This window comes from Salmo salar, chromosome ssa11 (genome assembly GCF_905237065.1).
Source record: "Salmo salar chromosome ssa11, Ssal_v3.1, whole genome shotgun sequence".
Lineage (NCBI taxonomy): Eukaryota > Metazoa > Chordata > Actinopteri > Salmoniformes > Salmonidae > Salmo > Salmo salar.
In genome coordinates, this window is record NC_059452.1 from 3354676 (window position 1) to 3369937 (window position 15262).

Here is a 15262-nt window from a genome sequence, read left to right on the forward strand (position 1 = left end):
GTACGGCCACTGCGAGGACGATCAGCTGTCTGCGCTGTCTTAGGTGTCTCACAGTACGGACATTGCTATTTATTGCCCTGGCCACATCTGCAGTCCTCATGCCTCCTTGCAGAGTGCCTACGGCACGTTCACGCAGATGTGCAGGGACAGTAGTAAGGCCTCTTTAGTGTCCTAAGTTTTCATAACTGTGACCTTAATTGCCTACCGTCTGTAAGCTGGTAGTGTCTTAAGGACCGTTCCACAGATGCATGTTCATTACTTGTTCATTGTTCATTGAGCAAGCATGGGAAACAGTGTTTAAACCCTTTACAATGAAGATCTGTGAAGTTATTTTGGATTTTTACTAATTGTCTTTGAAAGACAGTGTCCTGAAAAAGGGACGTTTCTTTTTTTGCTGAGTTTTTGTTAGCTAGCTAGCTGTCAATACAGAGATGCAACAGTTTTTTCTGCTAGTGTATGAAAAGCTTGATTTATTTTTTTATTTATTTCACTTGGCCACTAGCTAGCTATCTCACATTGGGACTGACTAGTCTAGCTAGCTAGCTAGCTAACGTTACCTTTACAACAAGGAGGACATCGGGAAACACCTTCGGTAAGTTTATTTTGTCTTGTTATTTCATATGTAGAACATGCTAATTGTTTCAATGCTAGCTAGCTAGCTAGCATGGTTATATATACTGAACAAAAATAGAAATGTATAGAAATGTAAAGTGTTGGTCCCATGTTTCATGAGCTGAAAATAAAGATCCCAGAAATGTGCAATACTCACACAGTTTAAAGTATTTCTCTCAAATGTTTTGCATAAACTTGTCTACATCCCTGTGCGTGGGAATTGATCCTTTTCCAAGATAATCCATCCACCTGACAGGTGTGGCATATCAAAAAGCTGATTAAACAGCATGATCATTACTCAGATGTACCTTGTGCTTGGGGACAATAAAAGGTAACTCTAAAATGTGCAGTTTTGAGGAAGCATGCAATTGGCATGCTGACTGCAGGAATGTCCACCAGAGCTGTTGCCAGATAATTTAATGTTCATTTTCTCGCACTCGTCACTCCTGTTTAACAACTCTAAATCGCTTTAGCACAGTAGTCATCAAGTTGCTTGCTGATAATGTTGCATACAACATTGCATACACTCAATCAATCTATCAAATGTATTAATAAAGCCCTTCTTTCATCAGCTGGTGTCACAAACTGCTGTACAGAAACCCAGCCTAAAACCCCAAACAGCAAGCAATGCAGGTGTAGAAGCACGGTGGCTAGGAAAAACCCCCTAGAAAGGCCAGAACCTAGGAAGAAACCTAGAGAGAAACCAGGCTATGAGGGTTGGCCAGTCCTCTTCTGGCTGTGCCGGGTGGAGGTTATAACAGAACATGGCCAAGATGTTCAAATGTTCATAGATGACCAGCAGGGTCAAATAATAATAATCAGTGGTTTTTGAGGGTGCAGCAGGTCAGCACCTCAGGAGCAAATGTCAGTTGGCTTTTCATAGCCGATCATTCAGAGTATCTCTACCACTCCTGCTGTCTCTAGAGAGTTGAAAACAGCAGGTCTGGGACAGGTAGCATGTCCGGTGAACAGGTCAGGGTTCCATAGCCGCAGGCAGAACAGTTGAAACTGGAGCAGCAGCACGGCCAGGTGGACTGGGGACAGCAAGGAGTCATCATGCCAGGTAGTCCTGAGGCATGGTCCTAGGACTCAGGTCTTCCGAGAGAGAGAGAGAAAGAAAGAGAGAGAGAATTAGAGAGAGCATTCTTAAATCCACACAGGACACCGGATAAGACAGGAGAAATACTCCAGATACAACGTTTGAATTGAACACAATCAAAGTTAACATAAGCCCTAGATGCCTTCAATTGCCGAATTTATAGGCATGCCCAATTTAGGGATATTTTTGAACATCGTGATATTGCGCTCAAAGCGAGAACTTGAAATATAATGTAGGACATTAAATAATTGAAAGAAAAACATGTTTATTGATTAGCGTAGTGGTTATAAGTATTTATGCAATTCATGTGAAATAAGCATAATGTGAAATCTTTGTCAAATGCACAAGAGTTACTGTTGCTTGTAGGTCTAGATTATTTATTGATCAACTCCAAAGCAATTGCAAGTGGCGTAGGAACCACTGACTCCACTGACATTTTTCTATTATCACGACACCTGCTGGTAACTCTTAACTGGTTAGGAAAGCTCATGAGGTGTCATAAATATCTGTCGACTAGGTGGGACTCACGACTAAAGAGGCTTCATGCATAGTTTTTATTTTTACCCATAGGAGTAGGAGTAAAATGTCTCTATTCTTAGTATTTACGACCAATTTTCTACTCTGAGACGCTTTGTGGATTCTGGCCCTGGATTGTGCAACATTTGCCCACTATTTTGCCCACCAGCTCTGTCAAATTGGTTGTTAATCATTGCTAGACAACCATTTTCAGGTCTTGCCATCGATTTTCAAGCAGGTTTAAGTCAAAACTGTAACTCTGCCACTCGCGAACATTCACTGTCTTCTTGGTAAGCAACTCCTTAGTAGATGTGGCCTTGTGTTTTAGGCTATTGTCCTGCTGAAAGGTAAATTCATCTCCCAATTAATGAACCAGGTTTTCCTCTAGGATTTTTCCTGTGCTTAGCTCCATTCTGTTTATTTTTTATTCTGAAAATCTCCCCAGTACTTAATGACCAGAACCGTACCCATAACATGATGCTGCCACCACTATGCTTGAAAATATGGAGAGTAGTACTCAGTAATGTTTTGTATTGGATTTGCCCCAAACATAACACTTTGTATTCAGGACAAAAGGTTAATTTCTTTGCCATATTTTTTGAAGTATTACTTTAGTGCGTTGTTGCATGTTTTGGAATATTTCTATTCTGTGCAGGATTCCTTCTTTTCACTCAATTAGATTAGTATTGTAGAGTAACTACAATGCTGTTGATCCATCCTCAGTTTTCTGCTATCACAGGCATTAAACTCTGTAACTGTTTTAAAGTCACCATTGGCCTCATGGTACAATCCCTGATCGGTTTCCATCCTCTCCTGGCAACTGAGTTAGGAAGGACGCCTGTATCTTTGTATTGACTGGGTGTATTGATACACCATCCAAATTGTAATTAATAACTTCACCGTGCTCAAAGAGATATTCAACGTCTTCTTTTAAAAGTTTTACCCATCTACCAATAGGTGCCCCTCTTTGCGAGGCATTGGAAAACATCCCTGGTCTTTGTGTGCGTGTGTGTATGTTATTGTGTGTTTGTATGCTTGTGTCTGTGCCTATGTTTGTGTTGCTTCACAGTCCCCGCTGTTCCATGAGGTGTATTTTTATCAGGTTTTTTTTCAATCAAATTTTAAGGTTTGCATGAGTTACTTGATGTGGAATAGAGACTACATTCCATGTAGCCATGGCTCTATGTAGTACTGTGCGCCTCCCATAGTCTGTTCTGGACCTGGGGACTGTGAAGGCACCTCTTGTGGTGGGGTATGCATGGGTGCCAGTAGTTCAAACAAACAGTGCATTCAACATGTCAATACCTCTCACAAATACAAGTAGTGATGAAGTCAGTCTCTCCTCCACTTTGAGCCAGGAGATGACCATGCATATTAATGTTAGTGCTCTGTGTACATCCAGGGGCCAGCCGTGCTGTCCTGTTCTGAGCCAATTGCAATTTTCCTAAGTCCCTCTTTGTGGCACCTGACCACACGACTGAACAGTAGTCCAGGTGCAATGAAACTAGAGCTTGTAGGACCTGCCTTGTTGATAGTGTTGTTAAGAATGCAGAGCAGCACTTTATTATGGTCAGACTTCTCCTCGTCCTAGCTACTGTTGTATCAATATGTTTTGACCATGACAGTTTACAATCCAGGGTTACTCCAAGCAGTTTAGTCACCTCAACTTGCTCAATTTCCACATTCATTACAAGATTTAGTTGAGATTTAGGGTTTAGTGAATGATTTGTCCCAAATACAATGGTTTTTGTTTTTGAAACATTTAGGACTAACTTATTCCTTTCCATCCATTCTTAAACGAACTGCAGCTCTTTGATAAGTGTTGCAGTCATTTCCGTCGCTGTGGTAGCTGACGTGTATAGTGTTGAGTCATCCGCATACATAGACACACTTTTTTTACTCAAAGCCAGTGGCATGTCGTTAGTAAAGTTTGAAAAAAGTAAGGGTCCTAGACAGCTGCCCAGGAGAATGTTTGATTCTACCTGGATTTTGTTTGAAAGGCTTAAATTGAAGATATGGCAAATAGGAGTGGCAACACAGGAAAAATTGCCAAGAAGATCTCGTACAACGCTGTGTACTATTCCCTTCACAGAACAGCGCAAACTGGCCCTAACCAGAATAGAAAGAGGAGTGGGAGTTCCCGGTGCACAACTGAGCAAGAGGACAAGGAGATCAGAGTGTCTAGTTTGAGAAACAGACACTTCACAAGTCCTCAACTGGCAGCTTCATTAAATAGTACCCGAAAAACACCAGTCTCAACGTCAATAGTGAAGAGGCGACTCTGGGATTCTGGCCTTCTAGGCAGAGTTGCAAAGAAAAAGCCATATCTCAGACTGGCCAATAAAAAGAAAAGATTAAGATGGGCAAAAGAACACAGACACTGGACAGAGGAACTCTGCCTAGAAGGAATATGAATGTCATCTGTTACTAGCAAGTTATTGATTTCATCAACCTTGTTTCTTATGCTACATATCTTAACGTGGGCTATTTTTAACACTTTTCTTGGATGCTTGATTGTTTTTATTGCTTTATTGGGAAGCTTAGCAGAGGCATGTTCAGGTTATTTATGTTAGTACAGGGTAAGCTGCACACCTTGGACTTCCTGTTAGTGCACACCACCTCATTACTAACAGTATTACTGTGGTTCATAGTTATATGATTACTGCAAGCAATAGCTGTAGGCATTCAGGGCAGTAAGAGGGACATAAATTAGGTTACTTACATTGTGTCTTCCAATGCCCCTGGGATAATGTACATTTGCTGAAACATTATGACAACTCAGCGACACAATGGTAGGGATTAAATGATCTGTACTTGGGTCACTGATAAGTCATTGTCTCAACGCATCCTTATAAAGCTGTGAAAGGATCCAGGAACCCAAATTATTTGGGTGGATCCCATCCCCCTTGTAATGCGAGCTTTGTTTCCAGAAGGTATCAAAATTGTAAATAAATGTTACACCCACAGAGCTGCAATGGTCTCTTAGCCAGTTATGGAGGACTAAAAGTCTGCTGAACCGTTCAATGCCACGATTTAGTGTGGGCAGAGGTCCAGATATTATGGGGCGTTTGTTCGTGTCAAGTAGTGACCCAATCAGTTCTTTTAAAATCCATCTTCAGCTGTTCTGAGCTGCCCTTCATAATGTCAATTGACCCCACATGAACCATGACAGTGTCAGCCCCCAGTGACTGACGCACAGCCCCAAGTACAGATATATGTCTTCTCATTGAACTCCCTATCACAATCACCGGAATGATCTGGCCTCTGGTCTCAAAGCAGATTGCGAGGCCAGAGCCGCAGAACTCACCTGAAAAGAGGGCTGCTTAGACGCCGGCTGTGTGCAGGCCACAACAAAGGCTCGGGTGGTTTCCACCCATGTTAACCTCTTTGGATAATTTATACTCTTTTTTTTTTTTTTTCACAGGCGATTCTGTCTGATGACCTGTCTACATAGCTGAGAGAAGCCGAGGAGGAATATCACTTTGTCTCCAATAATACTACTAATATTTATAACTGTACCGATAAGATGGAGAGCAGACTCATCCATTGTCGCTGAACTGTGTTCAGTCAAGTTTATAGTGCAAATTTGGGCTTCCCGAGTGGCGCAGTGGTCTAAGGCACTCCATTGCAGTACTAGCTGTGGCTCTAGAGATCATGGTTCGAGTTGCAGCCGGCCGCAACCGGGAGCGCCGCCATGGGGCGCCGCACAATTAACCCAGCGTCGTCCGGGTTAGGGGAGGGTTTGGGTGGCAGGGATATCCTTGTCCCTGTGGGGGGCCAAGTTTATAGTGCAAATTTGTTACCAGACGCTAGTCACATGTTCAAGGTATTCTGCAAATAGAATTACAATACAGAAACGTTCTTGCTCTTTAGTGAAGTTCTGCCAATCTTATGTTGGAAAGCATTATCAAGGAAAATCAGTTGAATACTTTGTGGAAATTGTAACCTGTTTCTCACACCCGTGATTCTTCAATGGACAATAATAACGGTTAACTGTAGGACACTGTCTCTATCACAGGTCTCCAAGTGTACAGTAGGGGTATATCCTTAATAAAATAATTTGTGGTTGTTTATTGTACAGACTGATTGCCATGGACATGACTAATCAATTAACTAATTAAATTCATCTTCTTTATGCCTGTAATTTTCCGATTGACATTAGCAAGGAAAAGCTATATGCATTAATTCCCAAGTCTTGCAGCTTTAACAGTATTGAGTCAAGCAACAGCTTTGCCAACTCTCACCAAGGATTAACGCAAAGAATGTTAAGGAAATGTCATGTCCATCTACTCTCTCTTACAATTTTACAAATACATATAACTTGGAGCTATTGTTCTTGGCTATATATGCATAGATTGATGTGTTTAGAAAAAGTTTGTTTTTGCTTTGGTTATGTTGCACTGCAGCTATCTAGAAATGACCACAGTAATTTGTGACTCAACTTGCTACCTAGCTTCTTAGCCTGTTAGCTAGCTAACATAGTTAGGTGCTGAAGATAATAGTTCAGAGGATACAACTGACACATTTAACTTCTGGAATTAGCAATCAAGCTAGTTTATACAGTAACAAACAAATTGCTAGCAAGTTATCCGACCCACTCTGGGTCTTCCATTCCTGTGGTGGTCCTCGTGAGAGCCAGTTTCATCATAGTGGTTGATGGTTTTTGCGACTGCACTTGAAGATACTTTCAAAGTTCTTGAAACTTTCCGTATTGACTGACCTTCATGTCTTAAAGTAATGATGGACGTTTTTCTTTGCTTATTTGAGCTGTTCTTGCCATAATATGGACTTGGTCTTTTACCAAATAGGGTTATCTTCTGTATACCCCTCCTAACTTGTCACAACACAACTGATTAGCTCAAACACATTTAAAAAGAAATAAATTCCACAAATTAACTTTTAACAAGGCACACCTGTTAATTGAAATGCATTCCAGGTGACTACCTCATGAAGCTGGTTGAGAGAATGCCGAGAGTGTGCAAAGCTGTCATCAAGGCAAAGGGTGGCTATTTGAAGAATCTCAAATATTGTCACGTCCTGACCAGTATAAGGGGTTATTTGTTATTGTAGTTTGGTCAGGGCGTGGCAAGGGTGTGTTTGTTTTGTGTTGTCGGGGTTTTTGGGTATTGTTCTATGTTTTGTATTTCTATGTTTTTTCTATATTGTGTATTTCTCTGTGTTGGCCTGGTATGGCTCTCAATCAGGGACAGCTGTACATCGTTGTTGCTGATTGGGAGCCATACTTAGGTAGCCCTTTTTCTACCTGTCTTTTGTGGGAAGTTGTTTTTGCACTGCTATGGTTAGCCTGCAGAACTGTTTAGCTGTCGTTTGTTTTTTCGTTTTCTTGTTTTGTGTAGTGTTCTGAATAAAGTAAATATGAGCATTCACGTACCTGCTGCATTTTGGTCCAATCCTTACGACGGCCGTGACAAATATAAAATATATTTTGATTTGTTTAGCACTTTTTTGGTAACTACATGATTCCATATGTGTTATTTCATAGTTTTGATGTCTTCACTATTATTCTACAATGTAGAAAATAGTAAAACTAAAGAAAAACCCTTGAATGAGTAGATGTTATACATTTTTGACCGGTAGTGTAACCAAATAAAAAATTATTGGCAAAGAGGGAAGTGTTTCATCGCAATCGTGCAGTCATTGCAATTGTTTCACATACATTTTTTGTTGTTGCATTCATTTGCAATTAATTTGTTTTTGTCTTTCAAAATTATTTATTTGCAATATTATTTAGCTCTCAATACTTTTGGGTTAATGTTTTTCTGTCTATCAATATTTGTTTGGAGTACTAAGAATTTTCTCAAATTCAAAAGGTTTGCTTGGTATTAAAGGGACTAAAGTCATTCCATATAGGACATCCACTGTTTGCTTGGTGCTGCCTGAAATTAAATTGCATTATTTTCGCCCGCTGTCTACACAACCTACCCCACAATTTCAAAGTGTATACTACATCGCTAGTGAATGATATGTCTTCTTCATGACATTTCTGATAAAAATGTCTGAAAGCAGTGTAACTCAAAACCCCTGAGCAAGCCTCTTCTGTATCTCAAATCAAAATGAAATAACATTTAATTCATCACATGCTCCAAATACAACAGGTGTAGACTTTACAGTGAAATGCTTACTTACGATCCCTTTCCTAATTATGAGTTAAAAAGTATAAAAATTAGAGGAATGAAAACATATTTTTATGTTTTTTTTAACTGACCACATAGGGAATATGGGTGCCATTTGGGACATAATCTCTGACAATCATAATGAATCTTCTGTATTATTGACAAATGCACTATGTATACCTTATGACAGTGTCGTATAGTCTAATTTTAGATGCTCTGTAGTCTTTGGAAACACTTTTTCCTTAGAAAAAGCCCTGAGGTCCCACTGTCCTTATGTTCACAACCTGTTGGAGCTGGGTTTCGAACCGGAAACCTTCCGGTTGCTGGTCTGCTTCTCTAACCTCAACAAACTGGCTATGGGGGAGTACTGTATTGGGGAACTCCTATTGGGCACAAGGATACTCTTTCAATGTTCTGAGCTCGACAACCTAGAGTCTTTGTCTTAAATTGTAAAAATTCACTGTCTCTTGTTTTAGTCCTCTGACAATCAAGCACAGCTGGGGAACACTCTGTGTATAACCCATGTGTCCATTCATAACGGTCCACCCACACAAATAACCTTTTGTTAAAGGTTCCTCTTTGGGGCTCGATCCTTCATTAGAAGCCCCTCGTGCTTCAAGGAACCCAAATAATCGCTGACATCAATTTATCCACATCAGACCACTGTATTCCAGTTCCTCAAATTCTTTCTTTCATTCTTTATTTTCATTCCCTTGTTCTCTCACTCTTGAGTATTCACGCCAACACTCAGAAGACCATGATCTCATTGGCTCTGAGATTTGGTAGCTCAATTTTTTTTTTTTACATCGGATAGGAAATACACCTCTTAACCACCCTCCACCCCACCAGGAAGTCTTTCCTTTCATCTGGTCTCTGTCCCTCCCTCTATTCCTTCGTCCCTCACCTCTGGTCAGCCCACATGCGGGCCTCGCCCCTTTAACGCCATAATCACTCCCCCTCACTGCTAGTGGGATTTACTGTTCAGTACTCTTCTCCTGGTGGTCCTCACAAGCTGCATGCTGTCAGGGGGTCCTGCTCTTGTTTTTTTTTTTTTTTACCCAAGCCCAAAGCCCCTCATTTACAGCTTGCCGACTCATCAACCCATGCGCTCCATGTGTGGTCGACGTGTGGTCAGTGTTTGGTCAATGTGCGGTCAGAGGCATACAGAGGTGGTGCAGGGTCAGCTCACTAGTGGATAAACAGACATTGGTCTGGTGGGTTTGAGTCATCCCTTCGTGTTGCTGTTTTCCATGAGACGAGATATATTTGGGTAAAATAGGAGGTATAGAGAGGGGGGAATAGGTGAGAGAGAGTGGAAGAGGGAGGGCGTGATGAGTTAGTAATGTGACATTGGAAGAGGGAGATTGGTGAGACAGAGAGAGGGAATGAGGGAGTGGAAGCGAGACTGAAAATGATGAGAGCGAAAATGAACTTCCAGCTAGAGGATATGGCAATGGATTGGGCAAAGAGACAGAGAGGCAGTCCCTATCCTTTCCTATTTTCTATAGTAGAGAGAGAGTGTGATAATGCAGTCAGTCGGAGTCAAACCAATGTGGTATAATCTAGAGGTCGACCGGTTATGATTTTTCAACACCGATACCTATTATTGGAGGACCAAAAAAAGCCATTACCAATTAATCGGACGATTTTATATATATATATATACAACTTCCGACTTCAACTGTATGTATTATATTAAGTTAAAATAAGTGTTCATTGTTCATTCAGTATTGTTGTAATTGTAATTGTCATTATTCCATATATACACTGCTCAAAAAAATAAAGGGAACACTTAAACAACACATCATAGATCTGAATGAAAGAAATAATCTTATTAAATACTTTTTTCTTTACATAGTTGAATGTGCTGACAACAAAATCACAATGGAAAATAATCAATGGAAATCCAATTTATCAACCCATGGAGGTCTGGATTTGGAGTCACACTCAAAATTAAAGTGGAAAACCACACTACAGGCTGATCCAACTTTGATGTAATGTCCTTAAAACAAGTCAAAATGAGGCTCAGTAGTGTGTGTGGCCTCCACGTGCCTGTATGACCTCCCTACAACGCCTGGGCATGCTCCTGATGAGGTGGCGGATGGTCTCCTGAGGGATTTCCTCCCAGACCTGGACTAAAGCATCCGCCAACTCCTGGACAGTCTGTGGTGCAATGTGGCGTTGGTGGATGGAGCGAGACATGATGTAGGAGCAGTCGAAACCATGCTTCTTGACCAGAACCCTGGTCCCTTGATATAGATGGGGAAATACACCGTCCCCTGTCTTTTGATCTGGTATAAGCGGAAGTCGTCTTTCTAATGTCAAACTGATTTGCTTTCATGGAGGACTGGCCTGAATTGTGAGGATGACCATGGGTGGCTTTTGACAACAACAACAAAAAATATTCCTCATGTCGTACTCTGGTGGAAGAAGTTTGATCCAAATTGGATGTTGGTACTTTACCGTATTTATTGAATATTACATTAATTCTATACATTTAAATTGCCAATTTGGTTGCAATCAATTATCTTAATTTCTCCAAGTTAAAATTACATTTCAACAAAATAATGTTTCAGGAATGCTAATCTTACCAATTTCATAGCAATCTGAGATGGTGGGTGTCATGGCTTGCTGAAATGACATGGAATGACTGTAGTAAGATGGTAAGATGCCTCTTTCTCAATTCGTCTTTCTGCGATTCCTCGCTCCTATCTCCTCGCCTCCTGTTTAACCATATTGGAGAAGGTCCAATGTCTCTCTACGCAGAACTTCTCATCAAATGCCTTTTGTAAAGGAGGTTAGGAGAGAGGATGCGAAGAATAGAGGAAAGATGAATTTAGAAAGAGCTAGTGTCAATGTCTGGACAGTCATTTCAGGCATTTAATGTTGTGGGGGTGTTTTTCGACAGTACCTACTGGAGAGCGCATTGCAGAAATGATTGGTGATTAGGCCTAGATGCAAAGTGTGGGTACCGTCACTATGCCAGCCTCTCTCTCTTCCTTTCTCCCTTCCCTCTCTCCTCTCTCTCGCCTCTTCTTTCTCTGTGTCAGTTTGCATACCTTTTATTTTGAAGAGGAGTAAAAACTTACATTGGGTATACAAACTCTCCACCTCCCCCTCTCTGCCCCTTTCCTCTACTTCTTCCCTCCCCAGACCCCTATGAACCAGGCATCCACGCGTTCTCACTGCATCTTCACCATGCATGTGTGTGGCCGTGAGCCCGGCTCGGTCACCGTGCGGCGTTCCAAGCTACATCTGGTGGACCTGGCAGGCTCGGAGCGGGTGGGCAAGACAGGCGTGTGTGGGCAGCTGCTCACAGAGGCCAAGTACATCAACCTGTCACTGCACTACCTGGAGCAGGTCAGAGTTCAGAGGTCACATGAGGTTTAATCAGGGAGGGGAACAAGGTCATACAAGGGGGAGAGCAGAGAGGAGGAGGAGGGTTGTTGTGGGCTTTACGCATACTTCCTCACAGACATAAGTTGTATCCAGGTGTCATAAAAAAGTTCCTTGCCATTCTACTATGTTTGATGTCATCCTTCTGAATGCACCTTAAATCTCTGAACAATTCATAGTTGGAATATTTCTGTCCATCAGCCGAAATGGTTGTTTTTGCGCTTGTTGCCTCTTAATTAATAAAATAGCATAAAAGAATGCGGAACCTGTATACATCTGATCTAGTACTCAAATTCCTCTTCGTCTTCCCCTTTCTTCCCTCTCTCTCTGAGTCAGGTCATCATTGCTCTCTCAGAGAAGAACCGCTTGCACATTCCGTACCGAAATTCCATGATGACGTCGGTGCTGCGGGACAGCCTGGGAGGGAACTGCATGACCACCATGATCGCCACTGTGTCTGTGGACAAGAGAAATGTTGACGTAAGAGTTCCCCATTCACTCCCTTTGCTGCAAATCTCCCATTGACATTAAAGACCCAATTCTTTATTCTGAAAAGCGGCTGCACCTTTAATGCATGATTTATAGAAGTCGAACTTTTGGATTTCAAGTTAGGTTGTGGAAAAAAACATGGAAACAATTGGGTAAATGAGGGACGACAAAATGACAATGCCTTGCAACATTTACCTGGAGCTAACTCTGCAGATAGCACTACTGGGTGATTTGAAAAGTCATAGTCAAGCGGTCAATAATATAATAATACTTTTACCAAAAATGTTTGCTCTATAATTTACAGTCGTGGCCAAAAGGTTTGAGAATGACACAAATATTAATTTTCACAAAGTTTGCTGCTTCAGTGTCTTTTGATATTTTTGTCAGATGTTACTATGGAATACTGAAGTATAATTACAAGCATTTCATAAGTGTCACAGACTTTTATTAACAATTACATGAAGTTGATGCAAAGAGTCAATATTTGTAGTGTTGACTCTTCTTTTTCAAGACCTCGGCAATCCGCCCTGGCATGCTGTCAATTAACTTCTGGGCCACATCCTGACTGATGGCAGCCCATTCTTGCATAATCAATGCTTGGAGTTTGTCAGAATTTGTGGGTTTTTGTTTGTCCACCCGCCTCTTGAGGATTGACCACAAGTTCTCAATGGGATTAAGGTCTGGGGAGTTTCCTGGCCATGGACCCAAAATATCAATGTTTTGTTCCCCGAGCCACTTAGTTTTGCCTTATGGCAAGGTGCTCCATCATGCTGGAAAAGGCATTGTTCGTCACCAAACTGTTCCTGGATGGTTGGGAGAAGTTGCTCTCGGAGGATGTGTTGGTACCATTCTTTATTCATGGCTGTGTTCTCAGGAAAAATTGTGAGTGAGCCCACTCCCTTGGCTGAGAAGCAACCCCACACATGAATGGTTTCAGGATGCTTTACTGTTGGCATGACACAGGACAGGACTCACCTTGTCTTCTCCGTACAAGCTTTTTTCCGAATGCCCCAAACAATCGGAAAGGGGATTCATCAGAGAAAATGACTTTACCCCAGTCCTCAGCAGTCCAATCCCTGTACCTTTTGCAGAATATCAGTCTGTCCCTTATGTTTTTCCTGGAGAGAAGTGGCTTCTTTGCTGCCCTTCTTGACACCAGGCCATCCTCCAAAAGTCTTTGCCTCACTGTGCATGCAGATGCACTCACACCTGCTTGCTGCCATTCCTGAGCAAGCTCTGTACTGGTGGTGCCCCGATCCCGCAGCTGAATCAACTTTAGGAGACGGTCCTGGCGCTTGCTGGACTTTCTTGGGCGCCCTGAAACCTTCTTCACAACAATTGAACCACTCTCCTTGAAGTTCTTGATGATCTGATAAATGGTTGATTTAGGTGCAATCTTACTGGCAGCAATATCCTTGCCTGTGAAGCCCTTTTTGTGCAAAGCAATGATGACGGCACGTTTCCTTGCAGGTAACCATGTTTGACAGAGGAAGAACAATGATTCCAAACACCACCCTCCTTTTGAATCTTCCAGTCTGTTATTCAAACTCAATCAGCATGATAGAGTGATCTCCAGCCTTGTCCTCGTCAACACTCACACAAATATATTGTGTCCTTCAAATGTATATTGGTTTAGAATGTTTGTGAAACAGCACAGTTAAAAATATATGGCAATTAGAAATCAAACTGGATAGTCTTCAGAAATAGATTGGAGGGGTTGAGGGTAGCGGAAGGACAGGAGTAAAAACAAACAAAAGATAACTATTGTAAAATAGATTGTGTCCGTTAAATGTATATTGTATGCATAAGCTGGAGGTAAGGGTTGTTGTTCATTATTTTACTCCAATTAGGGGAGGGGTGGTAGGGTTTGTGGAAAATAGTAAATGAAAATATATGAACATTTATAAAAAACGGTTTTTGCTTGGACATTATGGGTTATTGTGTGTAGATTGCTGAAAAAAGTATAATATTTAATACATTTTAGAATAAGGCTGTAAAGTAACAAAATGTGGAGAAAGTCAAGGGATCTGAATATATATATATACTTTTTTTATGGGGGTTTGAAAATGATGCAGACAATTACATTGATAGAAGTTACAATCTATCTACAATATTAAAGCTGATCTACCCCCCCCCCAAAAAAATAAAAAATAAAATATGACAACGCCTCCATCTACAGAGCATAGTATTTATGACCTTAAATGCTATCGCAGAGACAGTTTTTGTCTTTAGTTGGATGGGTTTAAGATCAAGTCTGGGTTAGGGAAAGCTGATCTTGAATGAGTTGTTTAGTTCATTAAGGAACTGGAATTGGAAATGGGGAAATTATAGCCATCCAGATTCAACTATCTCACCGTCTCTCTCTTTCCCCCCTCTCTTCCTCTCCTCTTTCCTCTGTCTATCAGGAATCCATCTCCACATGTCGCTTTGCCCAGCGTGTCGCTCTGATCAGGAACGAGGCTCTGCTGAATGAAGAGATGGACCCTGCCCTGGTCTGTCTGTCCGTTCATCCGTCTGTCTGTCTGCCCGTCTGTCTCTCAGTATTTGTCTGTCTTTCTGCCTGTCTGTCACTGTTGGCCTGTCCATCCATTCTTACATTTGTCCATCCTTACATTTGTCCGTCCTTACATTTGTCCATCTTGGTGTGTCCTCTCCTGACCTCCGTCACCCAGGATGAGTCTTTCCCCCCCTCTTGCTCGTCTGTGTGGTATTTAGACTGCTGCACAGGGCTGTTTGTGTTCTAGCGCTGTGTGTATGCTAGAATGCATTTTTCAGCCCAATACCTCAAGTCACAGCCTTTTCTTTGGAAACAGCCAGTTGGAGAAGGAACATACGTGTGCGTGTAGTACACATTAACACGCACACGCACACACACACACACACACACACACACACACACACACACACACACACACACACACACACACACACACACACACAGGTTTGCCGCTTGATGAAGATTAATTAGAGGCCATATTTTCTGGTGGTGCTGTTTCAATGACAAACAGATGTATGA

At 41.6% G+C, this 15262-nt stretch overlaps 1 protein-coding gene across 1 annotated transcript in view; it reads left to right on the plus strand.

Moving 5' to 3' along the window:
- The window catches only part of kif6 (kinesin family member 6), a 104677-nt gene that overhangs the window by 54635 nt on the left and 34780 nt on the right, over window positions 1-15262 (plus strand). Inside the window, exons 7-9 of the mRNA XM_045690343.1 lie at window positions 11515-11721; window positions 12094-12237; window positions 14652-14738. Of these exons, the coding sequence (XP_045546299.1) occupies window positions 11515-11721; window positions 12094-12237; window positions 14652-14738 (438 nt within the window). The remainder of the gene's footprint in view (window positions 1-11514; window positions 11722-12093; window positions 12238-14651; window positions 14739-15262) is intronic.